This window comes from Malaclemys terrapin, chromosome 5 (assembly GCF_027887155.1).
Source record: "Malaclemys terrapin pileata isolate rMalTer1 chromosome 5, rMalTer1.hap1, whole genome shotgun sequence".
Classification (NCBI taxonomy): domain Eukaryota; kingdom Metazoa; phylum Chordata; order Testudines; family Emydidae; genus Malaclemys; species Malaclemys terrapin.
In genome coordinates, this window is record NC_071509.1 from 13,838,457 (window position 1) to 13,858,473 (window position 20,017).

Genomic DNA, 20,017 nt, shown 5'->3' on the forward strand with positions numbered 1-20,017 from the left:
ATTGCCCTTAGGCAGCACGTATCCTACTCAATTGTAGAGTACACCCGGCTGAAAGCTCAGGGAGCACAATTCATGTTTTCACGCCTACTTTTTCAACATGAAGGCTGAATCATTCACAGGAAACTTTTTTCTGCTATTTATATATAGCGTAATCGTTTTTTAATGGGAAACTAGCCAATTGTTTATGACAACTCAGCTGCAAGATTAAGGTCCTTTGCTGTTCTTCTGGAAAGGGCTACTAATTTTGTTCACAGCACAAAGGAAGATGAAAGGACAATATGGCATCACTCTGTCGTGCTCACGTTTCACACAGATTACAGCCAAAATAAAAATACATTTGTAATCTTGCACCCAATCTCTTCCAAAAATTTTTTTTCAATTAATAGACAACCCCCCCCCCCCCCCGGGAAAGAAAAATACACACTAGTCACCATACATTCTTCATCTGTCTCATCCTGCAACAAGTAACCCAGAACTTTGTTTATGCTTGCTCTTCAGTGCTCCAGCGGGCATTGGGACTTTAATGCTGTATTCTGGGTCTTGAGCAGTCTTGGAAAAAGTGGCTATTGAAACCATATCTTCTCCAATATCCACCTGAGACCTGCGCCTGCAGATGAACAGCTTCTTCAGAGCCCGTTGGAAATCCCGATTCAGAAAGGCGTAGAGCATGGGGTTGATAGTAGAATTGCAATAACCTAACCAAGTTATGATCTTGAAGGCATCAACCAGGACTGCGCTGGTGGAACTGGTACCTTTAGCAGCTAGCCATACATTCAGAACAAAGTAGGGTAACCAGCACAATATGAAGACTGAGATAATGATGCTAATTGTCCGAGTGGCTTTGTTTTCCAGCTGCAGGTTGTTCTGCCTCTTGCTGTTGGGATGGTAGTGAATTTCAAGGGACTGAGACATGATGCGGGTGGCCTTGAGTCGTGATGCTCGGTAGATGAAGAAATACATGCTGCACATAATCATGAACGGGACAAAAAATGCCAGGGCAGAAGCTACGATGGCAAAAGTCCAGTTGGTGACAAAGATGCACTCTTTGCCAGCATCAAAATCTACACCTGGTATCTCATTCCAGCCTTGCATGACTGGTAGGAAGGAAATGAGGGAGGAGTATACCCAGACCATGCAGGTCATTATGATGCACCTGCAAATGGAAGAGCAGGAAGGTAAAAACTTGGGAGCACAAGTTATTCTGAGATCTTCCTTTGAAAACAGCTGACACTAATGATACTCCACAGGTGTGTGGTGGAGATTAGTCAATGCTTCTGAAGAGGTAAGTATAGAGAAGCCTGAGACGCAATGTTTTGGTCCAAATTTGAACATTTCCAAAGTCTGGGTTATTTGGATTAGGCTTAGGTTTAGGCCAGTCTGTGTGTCAGGGACCGATAGAACTGTTTGGAAAAATAGGGGGAAACATTGTTTCAGGGAATCTTTTCTGTTAGAGTATTGAAACATTTTAAAATTTCCAACCAGTTGTAGGGTCAGGAGGTGATAGTCATCTTACACTTTTAAGACGTGATGCCCAAACTTTGCAACCCTTTGCCACAGCTTAGCAGGGGGCCCTCAGGCCCACTCCCTAATTTCCCCATCTAGATTTATGATTTTTTTTTTAAATGGACGCATGCAGCCATACTATTAGCTAGAGCTCTTATCTTGCTAGAGAGTGATACAACTCAATTGCTGGCTGCAGAGGGCAAGGCCAGGGCACCTGGAAAGTCTCACTTACCTAAAGTGTCCCAGCAGCCCTCTCCTGTGGGTTTCCTGTGGAACACTGGTAGGAGCTTAAACCTGCCCTCACCACTGGAACTCCTGGGTTAGGATGGTGAGGGTAAATCCATGACATGCCCACACCTTGAATACTGAATCCAGTTCTAGCCATCCCATCTCAGAAAAGATATGTTAGAATTGCAAAAGGTACTGAGAAGGGCAATGAAAATGATTAGAGGAATGGAACAGCTTCTGTATGAGGAGAGATTTAAAAGACTGGGACGGTTCAACTTGGAAAAGAGATGATTCAAGGAATCAATTCCTATTTCAATTCCTATTAATCTGACAGAGGGCTGCAAAATTGTGCCTGAAGTGGAGAAAGTGAATGAGGAAGTGTTATTTACCCTTTCACATAACACCAGAACCAGGGGTCACCCAATGAAATGTATAGGCAGTAGGTCTACACTAAACATAAGGAAGTACTTCCTCACACACTGCACAGTTAACCTGTGGAACTTATTGCCAGGGGATGTTGTGAAGGCCAAAAGTATAACTGAGTTCAAAGAAGACTTAGATAATTTCATGGCTAATAGTCATTGATGGACCTATCCTCCAAGATGGTCAGGGATGGGAACTTCATGCTCCAGGTGTCCCTAAACCTCTGAGTGCCAGATACTGGAACTGCATGATGGGGGATGGATCACTCTAAATTGCCCTGTTCTGTTCATTCCCTCTGAAACGTCTGGCACTGGCCACTGTCAGAAGACAGGACGCTGGGCTTGATAGACAATTGGGCTGACCCAGTATGGCCATTCTTGTGTTTTTCGGAGGGTCCTACTACCTACATTTTCCCGGGCATAGCTACCTCCTGAAACATGTAGGTGGGCACACTGACTCCCTTGTGCCTGCAGGTATGTATGAAGCCTGTAGCACTACCTAAAATTCACTACTAGCCAAATAATCTTGCAACATGTTCTTAATTCAAAAGGGGCATTCATAGAAGTGCATTCAGGCCAGGTCAGCCATGGGGTTCTTTATATCTTACCGCATCCTCCACACCAAAAAAGCACAAAAGTAGGGCTCTTTTAATGGTGCAAAGGGCTTCTTATCAAATACAGATCAGATTTTGGGTGGTGGCTGCGAATGGCTCATCTGGAACTGTCATGGCCCATAGTAAGGGTGTGTTCCACATCTGAGTAAAAACTCTGAAGGATTTAGGCACTCAAAAATTAGCCCTAGAGGGAGTTAAATATAAATAAACTCCTAGCTGAAAGCCTGTCCTGTCACACAGGTGTGGCATTTGGGCCAACTAATCCACCATCTGTGCAGTCTCCCTCACAACCAATGAAAGTGTTGCATGCAAATTAGCTGTAGAGGGAGGGTGGTGATTGGTTGTTACCTCTGAGATCACAATGGTTTAGGACTCTTGGCATGGAGTACATGCCTTACTGTAGCTGTACATGGGTGTAATTCATAACATCAAAATGTCTGAGAACCTAAAAATTGGACAGCGATGACAGTGAACCCCAGTGGTGACTGAACCTGATATTCTAAACAAAAAGAGCTCTCAGCCATGCCTGTTGCTGTTTCTATCACTTCACACTGTACAGACATTCTAGGCTTCAGAGTGACAATCCTGGGATCTTATTACATAGATACTATTTTAGAATATGAGACTTGATAGCCTGTGTCTAGGTACTTGTATGGTCTCCATTTTTGTAGTATTGGACTGCCTCACAGTCTTTCTTTAGCCTCACAACACGCATCTGTGAGGCAGGGCAGCGCTATGATCTTATAGATGGGGGAACTGCGACACAGAGACTAAGTGACTTGCCCAAGGTCACACAGGAAGTCTGTGGCAGAGCAGGAAATCAAGTCAGGCTTTCCCAAGTCCCTTGCTAGCACCCTAACCACTGGATAAGTCTTCCTCTCAATTCTTGATCTTAAATTATTCTTTCTTAATGTGTGCAGTGCTTAGCTCCTATTTGAATTTGAGGTGTCAGAGCAGAGATGACAATCTGCCCAAGTTAGCCCTCCAGGGATGTTTAATGATAGTTGTTAAACCCTGGAATTGGGACTGATGATGGAATGTCTGACAGATCCTAAAACCTCCCTCCATTTCTACGATCTTTTGAGAAGTATACTCGCCTTCGACGTGACATCCTCATTGAATAATGATAGGGGGTCACCACGGAGCAATATCTATCCAGACTGATAAAGCACAATGTGACAATGGACGCCGTGCAGAACATGACATCAAAAGAGATCCACACTTTACAGAACAGCCTCCCGAATAGCCACATCCCCGTCACCTCATAAATTATGCTGTGGGGTGGAAAGAGAGAGAGAGCACAATATATTGTTACAGTGGAAGAGTGATTGATTATTTTTCTGCTATGGAGAAACCTATTGACCCAAGTTAATGTCGTACCCTGTTGGCAAGATTAGTGAAAATATGGCGGCTTCAATTGAGATACATTGAAATTTTGTTAGGAGGCAAATTGGAGTAATCCCCAAGTTTGATGCCCAAGGCTTTAGCCTGATATGGGACATAGCTACGGTCCCACTTATGCTACCAGCTGGAACACTGTTTTAATGGAATCCCTTGGCATGGTTGCAGTTTTAGTGCAGATCATCTCTAATTTATTAGTATTTTCATATATTATGTTTGTCACCGGCTTCTTCAGTGCCTCAAGAAGACACTTCTGGAACCAAAACGAGTGAGCTAGTCTTCACAACAGCTCATATTTTTGAACTCTTTTTGAATGAGTGATCAAATCCTCAGTTATGTAAGGCATGTATTTTAAGATTCCAAACCATGGAAACGGCTGTCCTTACGGATAGATATGGAAAATTTCCTTCACATCTTCATTTTTGCCCATCTAAATCTGGAGCATTGGAAGATTAACCTCATCTTTTGCACTATAGAATTTTTCAGCATGCTGGATTTTGCCTCTTTTGTATAAAAACATTTTTTTTATCATCCTCCCGAAAAATAATGTCTTAATTTTTTTCTCAGCCACCAGCAGTAATCAACTCAGTGGCAAATTTTGCCCTTTTTGTACTATGCTGAAAAAGAGAGTTTATATTATGTTCTAACTGACATTTTGATGTATTATCTGGATGGTGCTGTTTTAGATTGTGTATGTTTGGGGGGGGGGTTGTATTTGACAAAGACAGATGTCATCTGTGATTTAATAAACATTGAACTGCATAGTCTTCTCATGATATTTCAGTTCCTGGGCTTGGAATAGCTTCCCTCCTCCAATGTTCCAAGCGTCTTCGGTACTTCCCATCTGGTCTGCCTCTTCAGATCTCATGCATTTTAGCTTCTGGATAATGGGATTCATATGAGAATCCCAGTTCTCATGTTATTTAGCCTATAAATGACTCACGGAGGCAAGTAAGCCAGTGAAAACCACTCACCTGTACCAAAATATTACCAACAAAGTCAGAGAAACAGGAACAAATGAGTAACCAGCCAGGAAGCTTGAGGCAGGAGTACAACGGGCTGTGTAATCTGCGATGCTATAGTATTTACCTGGCTGCAATTTGCTTCTTCCTACTTTTACCAGTTTTATATAAGTCTTTGGCTTCTGCAGTAACTTTCTCTTGGACTTTGTTATGTGACACAGTGAACAAGTCACTGCCTTTGTGAGAATTAATTCCCTTCTCCTTCCCTGCAACTATATAGCTTCGTAGTCTCTTAGCACTAAAACCACAGCAGTTGCTCTAACCCTATTGGAGTTCTTTCAGCTCTGCTGGCTAGAAAGAGGAAAGGAATAAAATCTATAGATAATGCTTTTTTTAAATGCTTGGGTTTGGTTTAACTAATTTCATTAGTATTAATTAAAACTACTTTTACAGGTTACAATTGTTCTGCCACTTCAGAATGGTAATGGCACTCACTGTATTAGCATCTTGGTTTGAGCATTGGCCTGCTAAACCCAGGGTTGTGAGTTCAATCCTTGAGAGGGCCAGTTAGGGACCTGGGGAAAAAATCTGTCTGGGGATGGGTCCTGCTCTGAGCAGGGAGTTGGACTAGATGACCTCCTGAGGTCCCTTCCAACCCTGATATTCTATGATCTGTGCGTCAGTACAAGCTAGAGGCCCCGGTCAGTACCAGAGCCTTGTTCCAGGGGATGTTGTACAAACATTTATCTGAGGAGTTAGCGGGAGCTCTGTGTGTTGTCTTATATGGCCCCATTACAGTAGTATTTGAGCACCTCCCAGTGTATAACATTTATCCTCACAACACCCCTGTGAGGTAGGGAAGGGCTGTTATCCCCTTTTTACAGACGATAGGACAGATTCACAAAGGTAGTTAGGGGCCTAAATCCAACGTTCTGGTGACATTCTCAAAATCACTGCTCAGCAGCCCCTTAGCTCCTGATTCTCTGAGCTGCTGCCAATCAGTATTTGCAAAGCTGCTTGAGTCCTGATGCCTCCCCACTTCTAATGACCTGCTCAGAGCCCTCGTGCAAGCCAGTTCCCTGGTTGCCCTGAAGCAGGATTTTTGAAGTAGCCCCAGGGGCCCAACTCCTGAAGGTATGCTGTCAACCTCACATCTTTCCTGCTGGACATCTTCCACTTTGTAACAGAGCAGGAACTAGAACCTGCATCTCCTACAGCCAAACAGAGTGACCTAACCAGTCAGCCGACTAGATAACATGCACACTCTCTAGACACCAATAATCTCCTAAAGCTTTTCACACAGGAGGAACCATTCTGATTTAAAATAGATGCATTTAGGGTCATATAATGGGCTTAAAATCAAGTGACCTGGCAAGCCGGAGTTTTAAAAAGAAATAAATCAAGTATGTTTCATGCCAAAGTGCTCTGCAAAGTACACATATACACCTCTACCTCGATATAACGCTGTCCTCGGGAGCCAAAAAAATCTTACCGCGTTATAGGTGAAACCGCATTATATTGAACTTGCTTTGATCCACTGGAGTGCACAGCCCCGCCCCCCTGGAGCACTGCTTTACCGTGTTATATCCAAATTCGTGTTATATCTGGTCGCATTATATTGGGGTAGAGGTGTACATCACCCCTGAGATCTAGCCATGTGTGGGGTGGAGGGCAGCAGGCAAGCACCATACAAACCACACAAGAGTTGGGGAGATGACATTTTGGCTAAAGACATCATGACAAACTCCCCAACTTTATGAGAAGTGCTATAAAGCTCCCTCTCTTGAGATGTTTGAACTTGACAAAGAGCTCAGGCTCTCAGGAATCCTGTATGGCAGGGTGATGGATTAGCTGACCCAACTGTTGTTTCCCTCTAATTTCACCTTTTTCTAAAGAATAAAGGTGTTATATCAACAGTGACATCAGCACAGCCTGTCCATTCACTACTGAGTACCAAATATTAGGTGCCATTAATGAAGGAATAATATGAGATTGAGAGTATCCAATCTCTATGCTACACATATGCTGTTAACATTCCCTGAAATGTTCCTATTAACAAGAGGAGAAGCATCCAGACAGGGGTAGATGCTAGTGCTGGTTGAAAATTTTTCAATGTAACAGTTTTCCCTCCTGAAAATGCAATTTTGTTGAAATTGAAATCTTTTCCTGGAACATGTCAATTTTGACAACATTTCTGATAGGGAAAAGAGTCAAAATGAATCATTTTGATAATGTTGAAATGTTTTGTTCCATTAAGATAAAATGCTTCATTTTGACTATCATTTGAATTCATTTTGTTTAACTTGTACATTTAATATATATATATTTATTATAATGTTTCCACATTATCAGAATGAAACATTTTTATCTTATTAAAACAGACCATTTTGATTATTTTAAATTGGAATCTTTTGGAATTTTCATTCCATGAGAAATCTGGTCTTTTCATTCTGATTTGGAACAAAGACAAATGTGGAAATCTCAGAATTTCCCACAGAATAGAAATTCCATTTTCTAGTCAGTCCTAGTAGGCACTAGTGGACATGGAGAGAAGAATTGGGGGCTGATTGCCAACTTTGCTCACAGAATAGTACCTTACTCCACAAGTAGCCTCATTGATTTCAGTAAGAGAATTTGTGCAACAAGGTACTACGCAATGTACGGATGGCAGAACCTGTCTTTTAAGCCCCAATATTGCAAAGACTTATGCACATGCTTAACTCTAGGCACTGCAAGTAGCTCCAGTCAACCATTGAAGTTGATGTAACTATTCAGAGTGTGTACGGTTAATCACCTGTGTAAGTCTTTGTAGCAACAGGGTCTTAGTTAGCAGTGCACTGTAGGAAGGCCAAAGAGTTTGAGGCATAGTATAGATGCCAATCTGAGTACACACTGCCAGCTGACCTGATGTCTTCTTAGTGGTGATATCTAGTACTATTTTATAATGCTTGGAAAATATAGATACTGAACAAATCAGAGACATTTCAATGTCAGAATCATACTTTTTTTACCTTCTTCATGCATCACTAATCTGAAATCAATGAAGCATTGTATGAGGGTCCCTTTGTCTCTATAACTAAACCTCTTTTCTTTCATTAAAGCTGGCTAAGGAAGGACTGAATGTTCCTTCCATTGAATCACACAGGCTTGTTCTTTTTGGCATGTGTCTAATGAACAAAACAGCGCAGCACATCTGATCTGCTTCAATTCAGCGTAAAAGCTGAAACAGCCAAGCTGGAAAGTTGTGAACCTAAATCCACCCCTATTGTACTTGTGGCATATGCTAGCCAGATAGCTAGCCTATGGCAGTCTTGGTTTTACTGCAAAGATGTCATGCTGCTTGATAGGGGGTCTCTATAACCTTTAAGTCCCCATATGTGATGTCCATAGTACCTGAGCTAAGTGCATACCAAGAACTTCCCCATTCTGGAAGTGTGTGACACAGAGACCCTTTGGCAAATGTTCCCCTGTTCTTTGCAAGCAATTCTCACCTCCGACCTGACAAAGTCACTACATCAAACACATGTCTTATAGGATATTTATCCATAAAGAGTTTCATGTGAGGATCTACAAGAAAGCTCATAACTGGTCAAGCTTCACAATCATTGCGAGATGAATGTACAGGTAATATTTGAGGAATAATATCTTTATATTGAAAGTGTGCTCTATGAAGTTGGAGTAGACATTAATCACGAGGAGGTAACGTGCTGAGATAACGGCCCATGTGGGCAAGGGGGAGTCATCACCCCGCCCTGCTTGGCTGGTGATACAAGATCAGGCTCAATTGTTTCGCCTTGCGCAATACTAAGACTTTCAATGGGAACCCATCGGGGGCAATGGCAAACAACGGAAACCCTATTCATTGCAGCACATTTAGAATGATAAACTGGAGCATTTTATTTTAACATGCTTGGAGTGCTAGTTGCCTTTAATCAAAATGTCCACCGAACACCGTCTATGACTCACCTCACCATGGTATTTGAGCACCGTAAAGTATCAGTTAACAATGCAGGGGTACAATTGCTAAATGCTAAAACAACAGATTAGAGTCCTTCGCTCATAGATCAGTTCCTCCACTAAGGAGCACGTTTTTCTGCCCAATGTTTGTTTTTACCTTCCCGTTTCCAGTTAGAAGTGTTGTGCTGAGCTACTCGGTGCAACGTGCTAACTAACTCTTTCTCCTCCTAGTGGCTGGCTTGCATAGTTCAAGAGCCCTTCTACTGCTGAGAGCTAATGGAGAGTCTCTATTAGCTGAAATGGGATTTTGGAGGCAAAAGCTGCTGGATTCTGTGCTGGCTGTCAACAGTGATGCCTATTATCTGCAGCACTTTGATGTGCTATGTCAGAGCACTTGCAGCCTCCTAACTCCCTGAGCCTCGCAGTAGTTCTGTGGTCCCCTGACATAAAGATCTAACTGCTGGACCCCTGCAGTGCTTAAAATGGCACCCTTGCCTAGCAGGCTATTTTTTGTTCCCCTCATAGTTTTCCTGATAAATGTGGTATTTCTCTCCTAAGTGGGTTATTTTCTCTCTAACTGTATAATTAAGCCATTGGTTGTCATGGAAATACTTTCCCTCTTGAAATGCCATCTACCAACATTCCCCCCCCCCTTTTTTTTTGTTTTCTCAGCCTCTACTGCTCCTCTTCCCTACAAGATATAAGCACAGACAGATTACTCTTTTCTGAGCACCGGTTTCCTCAGCCTTTTTTGTTACCTCCATTTCCTTGGAGGTGAGAACCCCTCCATCCCCTCCCTTCTCAGCTCTGCTGCTGACCCACAAGGAAATGTGGCATCAAATTCTCCACTCCTCCTTTGCTGGGAAGAAAGCCCCTCCCACTGCTGGTGAGGGATGCTCCCTCCCAGTTCCGGGAGGCGAGCATTTTGCTTGGGAAATGTTCCCCCCTGCCCATGCTGCTGCACAGCAATGCTGGTTCTAGCACTTCCTCTCACCCTAACCAGGAAGGCTGTGTCAGCAGGTAGATGGCAGATGGCAGAGAAGACATGTGGGTAGTTTGGTAAGTGAGAAGCTCTTGCAGGGAGAGCTCTTATTGCCCTGAAGGTCCAGCTAGGGATCCCCCTGGCCCCAGGAAGAATGTGGGAACTCCAGAGGACTGCAGTGTGTTTAAGGGTCATGCATAGAGTGAGAGGAAGCAAATCCGCTGGAGAGGTAGGGCTAGATTGAGAGGAAGAACCTGTCAGTTGGGTGGGAGCAGGGAGCCTGATGTATCTGTTGGGGGAGGTGGGGCTTGTTAACCTGCCACCACAGGAGACCCAGGTTCCACTTCCAGCCCTGGTGACTTATCCCTACTGCAAACTGGCTGGAGAAAGGCCCTCAGCACAGAGCAGAAGGTAGGGGGAGGTAGTGCCCTCCCTTCCAGTGCGGAGTCTTGAGAGAGGGAGACTAAACTGGCAGAGGTACCGGTAGCAGAGTTTCCGCTCTGGGCTCCAACAGGGACATGGAGGTACCAACAAACCTGAGGAAATGGGGGTTGGCAGAGAGACTGGTGGAAACACACCCCTGTTGGGTATGCTGTAACGGCTGTTATTGGTTCTCCTTTGTTTAGTTCCCTGCTCCATCCAGCTGGCGTTAACATGGCTCCTTTTGTCCTGGTCACCATCAGGAAAGCACCAGCTCAGCTCTGGCCCTAGGGGTTCCCCAGTTAACTTGTGTTCCCACTGCCAGGGGGAGCTTGCCACAGCAGAGCACTGATCACAGCCAGTCCCCTCTCAGGCCAGGCAGCAAATCATGATCCCACTCCCCCCACTTCCTGTTCTCGTGCCGTTTTGGCTTGATCCTGAACCATGCCCTAGCCATGTGCACCTGGCCAGCCTCCATCTGCAAGGAACTGCCTGCTGACAAATCTGGGGGGCCCTTTTCAGTACAGAGCCTGTATACCAAACATGGGCTCTGACATGCACCCCCTCCCCTCCCCCCCAGCACATAATGAGGACCCCAATGTAAATGATGCAGAGTCCCTAATCTTACTCCCAGTGAAGTCACTGCCGATATTCCCAATGACTTCCCATGGGCCTGAAGGAGGGGAGTGGGTTATTTCATCATGCAACCAAAGCTGGAGCTGTTGGAATTCATACACCCAACAAAGCAGACATAAGTTTGTGTATCAACAGGTGAGAATGGGAGGAGATTGAAGCGTGATGCCAGTGAAGATGTTGGAACAAGAGCTGACTGGACCGTTGCATTTTGAGGCACTATTCAAGCTTTTGAAATTTGATTATGTTCTGCTTTGGAAGGAAACCCAAACTGTTGAACATTTGCATGAAAACAGAAGCATGTGAATCCTGCTATTGGCTTGGGATGTGGGAACCCCGGGTTCATGTCCCTCCTCTGACTGATTTAGAACACAGGTTTTCAGCCCAGAGCACTCTACATCAGTTAGAGCAGGGAGCTGACCATTGGTCTCCCACATCCCATTCCCAGGTATGCTAACCTCCCAGGTATAGAGTCACACTCTTCCCCAGTGCCCAAAAACCTTCCTGATGAAAGTTTTGTACCAAGTGATTCATCGCTGTTAAACATTTCAGCTATGATAAAACAGTATATAGAAAATATTTCAAGCCACTCTAGTTGGAAACTGAACTGAGATTTTCCTGAGTTTGAAACTACGACAGTCCATTAATGTGGTTGGAAAGGGTAACTTTAACTCTCTTCTAACACCGTTTTCGTTTTCCTCTGAGACGATTTAATAGGCTTCCACTCAATTTGTAACTTTCTCCTTGCTGGGAAATCCATTCTCCACATTATTTGAACATTTTTGTCTTACTTCTTACACCTCAGGGTTTAAACTTAAATAAAAGGGCCAGATTCACTTGTAGACTTTGGCTGCTTTGCATTGCTGATGTCTGAAAGCAGATGCAAACTCTGTTTAACCAGCTGGTTACACTGGGTTTATGGCCATTTCGTATCACCAGAGGAGAGCAATGCAGTCAGAGCATAGTGGTGAATCTGGCCTAAAGGGTCTAAAGCAATTGGTCGAATCCCTCCTTAGTCTTTTAGCCTCATGTCAATCATTAGAGCCGTGAATTTGTTGTCACCAGTGAACGTGCTGTCAGAGCACAATAATAAAGGAAAACAATCCTGATCATTTTTGCCTTCTCAATGCAGACAGCGTTAAACAAAATTTTTAATCTTCAATTTATAAATCACATGCAGATCCAGACAGCTGAAAATGACAGCAATTGTTCTGTTCTGTTTATGTAGCTAAAACATTTATTTTGCAAGAACACCACTCCCCTCCTCCACTGGTGGTTGGATTGGGCTAGAAGAAATATTAAAAAGGGTATTACTGGGATAAAAATAGGATGTATAATTTAATCTTTAAAAATATGTCAGGTTAATAATACAAGTGTTATGTGCTACACAGTTAGGACGTTTTTCTGAATATATGAGCTCAGATTTTTTCTCACCCTGGTTTTATACTGGTTTAGGTATGTTGACTTCAGTGGGGTTGCTCCTGATTTCCATGAGTGTAAATAAGAGAACAATCTGATCCAAGAGATTATTTTAATGGAAACATTATCATTATTAAATTGAAGACTGGAACTAACTGAGGGCCTGATCTTGTATTCTTTGAGGATGCAAAATTCCCATTGCCTCTAGTGGTTTTCATTGGCTCACAAGGAATGCCAGACTGGGCCCTGAGGGAGGGAGAGCACATCTACACTACAAGCCGGCTGAGAGCAAACCTGTCTGGACCCTGTGGGTATGTATTCAAGCTGCTGCTAGTGCTACCCACAGCTACATGGCTGGTTTTAGGGCACTACTCAAGCAGCACTAACACGTGTCTATCTATTCATGTGGGAAGCAGGCTCCTAGCTGCAGTGTAGACATACCCTGAGTGTATGCGTCATTATTCCCATTGTACAGGTAGAGAAACTGAGATACAGGGAGGTGAAGTGATTGACCCATGGTGAGTGTGTAGCAGTGCTGGGACTGGAGCCCAGGCATTCTGTTTCCTATGCACCATCTATTAGACCATTAGATTTGCCTCCTACGTAGTGGCCACTGAACTAAGCGCTACTGAATGCCATCAAATAAGTGCATTACTAGCAGGTCTTACCTTACAAGCAGTTCTTACCTAAATGGCATGACCAGACAAGCAACGAGGAGATCTGCCATGGCTAAGGACATAATAAACATGTAAGTTGCGGTACGCAGCCTCTTCTCCACCACAGGGCAGATAAAAACCACAGTATTCCCAAACAGAGTGATCAAGTCTATAAAGGTTAGTATCAGTCCAACAGCTACCTCCCGGGGACCAATTCCTGCCCCTGTCCAGTTGCCATCTCCTCTTACCCAAGACAGGGCAGTGGAGGAGATGTTGGAGAGTGATGATGTATTTTTGTCCATCAGCATCTTCCCCCGGTGTTCAGAGCTGAAGCAGAGAAGAAAAAAAACACGGGCTTTGAAGCAAATTAATTCCAGGTCTATGGAAGAAAAGATGAAAACTATAATTATGTCTCATTCACTTAAAAAGTCCCACGCACCCTCCTGAGCAATCTGCCCTCGCTGTGTCATTGTTACCGATTCACTGGGGGGGGGGGGGGTTGTAATCCCAACGATAGTGTTATATATGTGCCACACTGGCTGAAAGGCATCATGAAAATTAAAAGCCTTCCTGTGAATGAAAAGCACATCATTAGGTGAAGCTTGATACAGGGAAAAAGCACTGAGCGCTGGAAAAAGAAGCAATGGGAATCTAGAATTAAAGCAGCTTTGCTAATCCCACTCACCTGGGGTGAGTAATCTTATTTGATGGTTAAGTAAAATATTTTCTCATTATCATCTTGGTCATTATCAAGGTGGATGAGAAGATTTTTTTGCCTAGGCTGGATACAAACATAACCCATTGTTCAGTACATGATATGTGCCCCCCGTCCTCTGATGATATGTCTGTTACAGCTCCTAGTCATGGAATTTGGTCCTTGAGGTCAAGCTATAGAGATTTATGCTCTTATCTGTAGAGGTTCCCTAGTTCCACTCCCAGTAGTGATCAGAATGGTGGTTTAATATGTATTCATGGCTAGAGAGTTGGAAAATGAAATTTCCATTTGGGGTAAAGGTCTGACATTTTGACATTTATTTTCATACTGAATCAGAATGAAAAATTGAAATTTTGAAATTTACCACAGAATGGAAATTCCCACAAATTTTGATTTGGAGACATCAAACCGTTTCAGTTTGATAATGTTGAATTGCTCCATTTTCATGTCAAAGTGTTAGTGCAAACAAATTTGAAGAGGGTCAGTAGACACGTCTGCTGCTTTGGTACTATCCATAGCTGACATTGCAGTCACAAGCTAATAGCATACATATGTCACAGCAGCTAGAATTCACTTCCAGAAACTCAACTAGCCAAACTCAACCTCCTGAGCTATTGGAGAATCTCTAGGTGTGACAGAATACACCCCTGGGTTCACACCCTCTACACTATTGTAATCAGTTTTGTACAAGGCATGTCTTATACGATATCATTTGAAAACTCATAACTTGCTGGTTGATAAAATAAGTGAGGCAACATTCTATGTGACATTATAAGATTTCACTGTATAATGTTATTAACACATGTTCCAAACCCCACAGCCCTGACCAAACTGGGGTTGGCAAACAGGTCTCTCCTAAACAAAGGAATATATGCTCTGCTTGATTTGCACATAACCAGTAAACAGAGTCATCAAGCAGGAAGGAAAACAGAAAGTTCAATCAGGGGAGAAAACGCCATCAGGGAACATCCTTCCACATAGACACTTTATGTCCTAGTGCCCAGCTGGAAATGTTTTTCAAGAGGGGGGCTGAAACTATACAAAGGAGGGACAAATACCCAAAGCCCCCCCATTCCTTCCCATCACATTCACTGCAACTGAAGTGACCAAGGAAGCATTTGTTGGACTCTGGTGTAAAGGTCCTGACCTACAGGGTTTGGTCAGTAAGACGCTGAAATCATGTGGTGAGAAACTTTGCTTAAATCTGATATTGTTTGTTAAGTAAGGTAATAATAAATGTCTTATCTTTATTTTTCTTATAACCATTTCTGACTTTTATGCCTCATTATTTGTACTCAAAATCTCTCTTTGTAGTTAACAAACCTGTTCTACTGTTTTTTTTCTAACCCAGTGTATTTATATTGAAGTGTCTGAATAACTATTTGAGATAATAAGCTGGCATCTTATTCCATTTAAGGAATACATTGATTTAAAATATATTGTACTGTTTAGGAGAGGGCTGGGCAGTACAGGACATACATTTCTGGAGGGAAATTCAGGGCTGAGGGTGTGTTGGGGTCACCCTGCAGTATAACCAAGGCTGGCGAGAGCAAGAGTGTGACTAGATGTGGCTGACAGGCTGCAGTTACACACAGACACTCAGGGCAGGTCTATACTTACCTCCGGGTCCGGCGGTAAGCAATCGATCTTCTGGGATCGATTTATCATGTCTTGTCTAGACGCGATAAATCGTTCCTGGATCAATCCCGGAAGTGCTCGCCGTCGACGCCGGTACTCCTGCTCCGCGAGAGGAGTACGCGGAGTCGACGGGGGAGCCTGCCTGCCGTGTCTGGACCCATGGTAAGTTCGAACTAAGGTACTTCGACTTCAGCTATGTTATTCACGTAGCTGAAGTTGCGTATCTTAGTTCGAAGTGGGGGGTTAGTGTGGACCAGGCCTCAGAGTATGACTTGCACACTGGAGGTTGTTTGTGAGTGGCCCAGCTGGGAGCTACTGCAGCAAAGCATTGTGAGGCACCCAAGGTTGCAGGGCAGGGGTGACACTCATTAGTCTGGATTATACCCTGGCATGTCACACTAGGAACCTGATAAAATGTGATACATTAAATCAAAATGAAGCCCACCTAACACCAGCCAGCCCCACAGTATTAACCCATCTGCAAAATATCAAGCCTAGCCCTCAGAAATGCTGCCTCGCCCACCTACCAAAACAACTCTCCAGCTACAAAGCAAAGTCAATTCCTTCCCGACACCTGCCCCAGGATACCTCCCATCAAACACTCCAAAGCCTAGGACTTTTGATGCTCTGGCAAACCTGCACGGGGAAGCAACTTCCAGACCCTGGAGCCCATATTTTCTAAAGTGACTAGTGATTTTAGGTGTCCCGTTTGAGATGCTTCAAAGGGGCTTGATTTTTGAAAGAGCAAATAAATGAAGGGTACTTTGTGAAAATCAGCCTCTTTTAAGATGTCTCAAATTTTGCACTCAAAATCACTAATTACTCTTGAAAACATAGGCTCCTACAGTGAGAATGTCCTGCCCCAAGCACCCTCTCTATCAAACTAGGGGGTTGTTAGCTTGGCTGTCTCACGCGATTACTGCTGTCACAGTATCACATGCCGGGGGAGCAAGACAGTCCCTCGGATTGCCAGGACTCCAACCATTTAAGGCTTTTTTCATTTCAAGCCAACGCTTTAGAGCTCACCTGCAAATCCAGTGACAGTACGTGCAAGTCACGAGGAACTTGTGCCAGTGTATGTACTGATAGCTACTAGAGGAGTCTCTCTGAGGAATTAAGAACCTCCAAATAACCGTGGCATTGAGATTTAAGTCAATTTTTCAGTTCTTATGGCAACTATAGAGTGGATGTTCTTTCCAGTTTCATGCTCTTCAGTTCCTAATAGTCTAGGAGGAGCTGAAGGTTAACTGAACTCGTACGTCAAAATCCAAGACCTCATGGGAAAATTATCTTTCCATAGATAGCACAGCCTTCAGCTTCTAGTCTAGCAGGGGGTCATGTGTGACTGTTCATAAACACGCCAAACATTTTCTGTTCACACAGGCATTCAAACATCCTTCATACTATGCCCTGGGCAGGTTAATCTCTGAAATTTAGCAACTGGAATTTGAAGGTGTAAATTAGAATATGCATAGTCTTACTTTTGGCTCTTGATTTGTAATCCACTTTATTGACACAGACATATTTCAGTGAGTGAAACTTCCTGGGAGCTGGTTTCCCACCGCACCCCCCGTTTCCCATTATCAGTATCTTCCTTGCTATCAGTACCTAGCACAACTGCCAGCTTTTGTTTGCTTGCTTGCTTCCCACATAATCCATATTTTTTCTTTCATGGGAAAAAACCCTGATAATCTTATATCATCAGCACACTTTTCATATCAGTGAGGCATGCAGAATTTTATATTTAATATGTTCAGATATAGCCAGCTCCCAGGAAGTTTCACTCACTGAAATATGTCTCTGAGTGGCAGCCGTGTTAGTCTGTATCAGCAAAAACAATGAGGAGTCCTTGTGGCACCTTAGAGACTAACAGATTTTGTCAACAAAGTGGGTTACAAATCCAGAGCCAAAGGTAGAAATATTCTAATTTACACCTTCACATTCAAGAGGCTACATTTCAGACATTTATTGTTAACTATACTACTGTGTCCATACTATATTTTTTCTTGGATGAGTGTAGTTGCACAGTGTGCACATGTGTTTTATCTGGATATGAACACAACTGTATAGTTAAAATAAATGCATGAGAAACAGGCACTTCTATATACATTTTCAATATGCTGTTTGTATACATATGCACACTATATATACATATCACATTCTGTATTGTCTCCATACTGAACTTTGTACTAACTGTAAATTGACTGCTAATTAAGACCTCTGCTACATAAAACACAGTGGAACTAAGCATGTGTAGCTGGCTTTTGGTAACTAGGGTACCTTTTAAACTGGAGAAAAGAAAATCTACCTTGCCCTTTTCTAACGTCCTTTCTCCCCACCCCCATCTGACCTTCCAAGTTTTCAAAAATAATAGTAGTAATCCAGCTTCTAGATGCTATATAATTAAAACCACAAGTAATGAGGTAGTATTGACACTGCTAGATTATAAATTCCTTGTTCCTCCTCAAATCCTGCCAATTAAAGTGGTTAGGTTAATGTGCTATCCCAGTTGATGCAATTGGATTTGGGAAAAAAATGGTTCAGTGAATGGATGGATAGACACACATCAGAACACAAGACACAGAGGACAGGGGAATGCCATGCCAGTGACTGGTGAAACACAGCTGGCAATGAAGGGAGTCAGGGCATGTGCACTCACCTTTCCTTCCCTAGGTCTCCTGGCTTGAAGTTATTTCAGTGCTGTTTCCTGGAGAGCGTGCAAGGTGGACCAGCAGCATCTCTTTCTCCATCAGTGAGTGTGCGTCCAGGGGGTGCCTCCCTTCTGCAGCACATGGGGGCACACAGTCCTGGACGGCTCTGATTCAGCAGATCCTACTTTTAAAAATGCACCTGCTCTGCCTACACATCCTGGGCTGGCTGCAGAAACGGAGAGAATGCGAGACTCGCCCACCCACCTTCTCCAAGTGGCAGCATTAACATCTAAGGCCACCCGGGGACGCGTCTTCCCCAAAGCACCAAGCACGTCGGTCCCCTGCGCTGGCTGGGCTGGGGCTTCTTGCCCTCCGCCGCTCAGTGGGGTCCGGTGGGGGAGGCCATTTCAATTGGCTTCTGTGCTTGCAATAAACAGGGACTGTTTCGTGGGCGGGAAGCCAGGGAATTCTCTCCCCGGCCCCATCCAGTCTGTACCCTGGTCCCCCTCAGTGTCCGCAGCAATAGCGCTCAGCCCCTGGCAGTTACTCACTGACCAGCCCCAGGGAATCCCCCTCCCCCATCCATTCCCTGGCCCCTGTCAGTCACTGACCAGCCCCAGGGAATCCCCCTCCCCCATCCATTCCCTGACCCCTGTCAGTCACTGACCAGCCCGAGGGAATCCCCCTCCCCCATCCATTCCCTGACCCCTGTCAGTCACTGACCAGCCCCAGGGAATCCCCCTCCCCCATCCATTCCCTGACCCCTGTCAGTCACTGACCAGCCCGAGGGAATCCCCCTCCCCCATCCATTCCCTGACCCCTGTCAGTCACTGACCAGCCCCAGGGAATCCCCCTCCCCCATCCATTCCCTGACCCCTGTCAGTCACTGACCAGCCCGAGGGAATCCCCCCCCCCATCCATTCCCTGGCCCAGGTCAGTCACTGACCAGCCCCAGGGAATGCCCCTCCCCCATCCATTCCCTGGCCCCTGTCAGTCACTGACCAGCCCCAGGGAATGCCCCTCCCCCCTCCATTCCCTGGCCCCTGTCAGTCATTGACCAGCCCCAGGGAATCCCCCTCCCCCATCCATTCCCTGGCCCCCGTCAGTCACTGACCAGCCCCAGGGAATCCCCCTCCCCCCTCCATTCCCTGGCCCAGGTCAGTCACTGACCAGCCCCAGGGAATCCCCCTCCCCCCTCCATTCCCTGACCCCTGTCAGTCACTGACCAGCCCCAGGGAATCCCCCTCCCCCATCCATTCCCTGACCCCTATCAGTCACTGACCAGCCCGAGGGAATCCCCCCCCCATCCATTCCCTGGCCCAGGTCAGTCACTGACCAGCCCCAGGGAATCCCCCTCCCCCATCCATTCCCTGGCCCCTGTCAGTCACTGACCAGCCCCAGGGAATCCCCCTCCCCCATCCATTCCCTGGCCCAGGTCAGTCACTGACCAGCCCCAGGGAATCCCCCTCCCCCCTCCATTCCCTGGCCCAGGTCAGTCACTGACCAGCCCCAGGGAATCCCCCTCCCCCCTCCATTCCCTGGCCCAGCTCAGTCACTGACCAGCCCCAGGGAATCCCCCTCCCCCCTCCATTCCCTGGCCCCTGTCAGTCACTGACCAGCCCCAGGGAATCCCCCTCCCCCCTCCATTCCCTGGCCCCTGTCAGTCACTGACCAGCCCCAGGGAATCCCCCTCCCCCATCCATTCCCTGGCCCCTGTCAGTCACTGACCAGCCCCAGGGAATCCCCCTCCCCCATCCATTCTCTGGTCCCAGCAGCAGCTCCCTTCGTCCGTCCCCCCCGTTTCCCCAGCACCTCT

The 20,017-nt window shown here is 45.1% G+C and overlaps 1 protein-coding gene across 2 annotated transcripts; it reads right to left on the reverse strand.

The window, feature by feature from the left end:
• Positions 1-406: 406 nt before the first annotated feature.
• Positions 407-18,410, reverse strand: LOC128838096 (octopamine receptor-like). Of its 2 annotated transcripts, none has more exons than XM_054029940.1 (4): positions 18,210-18,410; positions 13,228-13,524; positions 3,865-4,041; positions 407-1,153 (listed from the first exon to the last, which is right to left on the reverse strand). In XM_054029940.1, exons 2-4 carry the CDS (start codon positions 13,503-13,505, stop codon positions 451-453), a joined length of 1,158 nt encoding a protein of 385 aa, XP_053885915.1. In that variant the 5' UTR covers positions 13,506-13,524; positions 18,210-18,410; the 3' UTR covers positions 407-450. The 2 variants fall into 2 exon arrangements, with proteins under 2 accessions (XP_053885915.1, XP_053885916.1); XM_054029941.1 differs by lacking the exon at positions 18,210-18,410 and adding an exon at positions 13,637-13,720.
• Between the last annotated feature and the right edge of the window lie 1,607 nt (positions 18,411-20,017).

Excerpts from the sequence above, each read along its gene's own strand:
- LOC128838096 (XM_054029940.1), bottom strand. The coding sequence starts at position 13,505 with ATGCTGATGGACAAAAATACATCATCACTCTCCAACATCTCCTCCACT. Across the intron at positions 4,042-13,227 it reads TGTCTGGTCATGCCATTTAG|CATAATTTATGAGGTGACGG; the intron begins GTAAGAACTGCT and ends TCCACCCCACAG. Across the intron at positions 1,154-3,864 it reads ATGAGGATGTCACGTCGAAG|GTGCATCATAATGACCTGCA; the intron begins GCGAGTATACTT and ends TTCCATTTGCAG.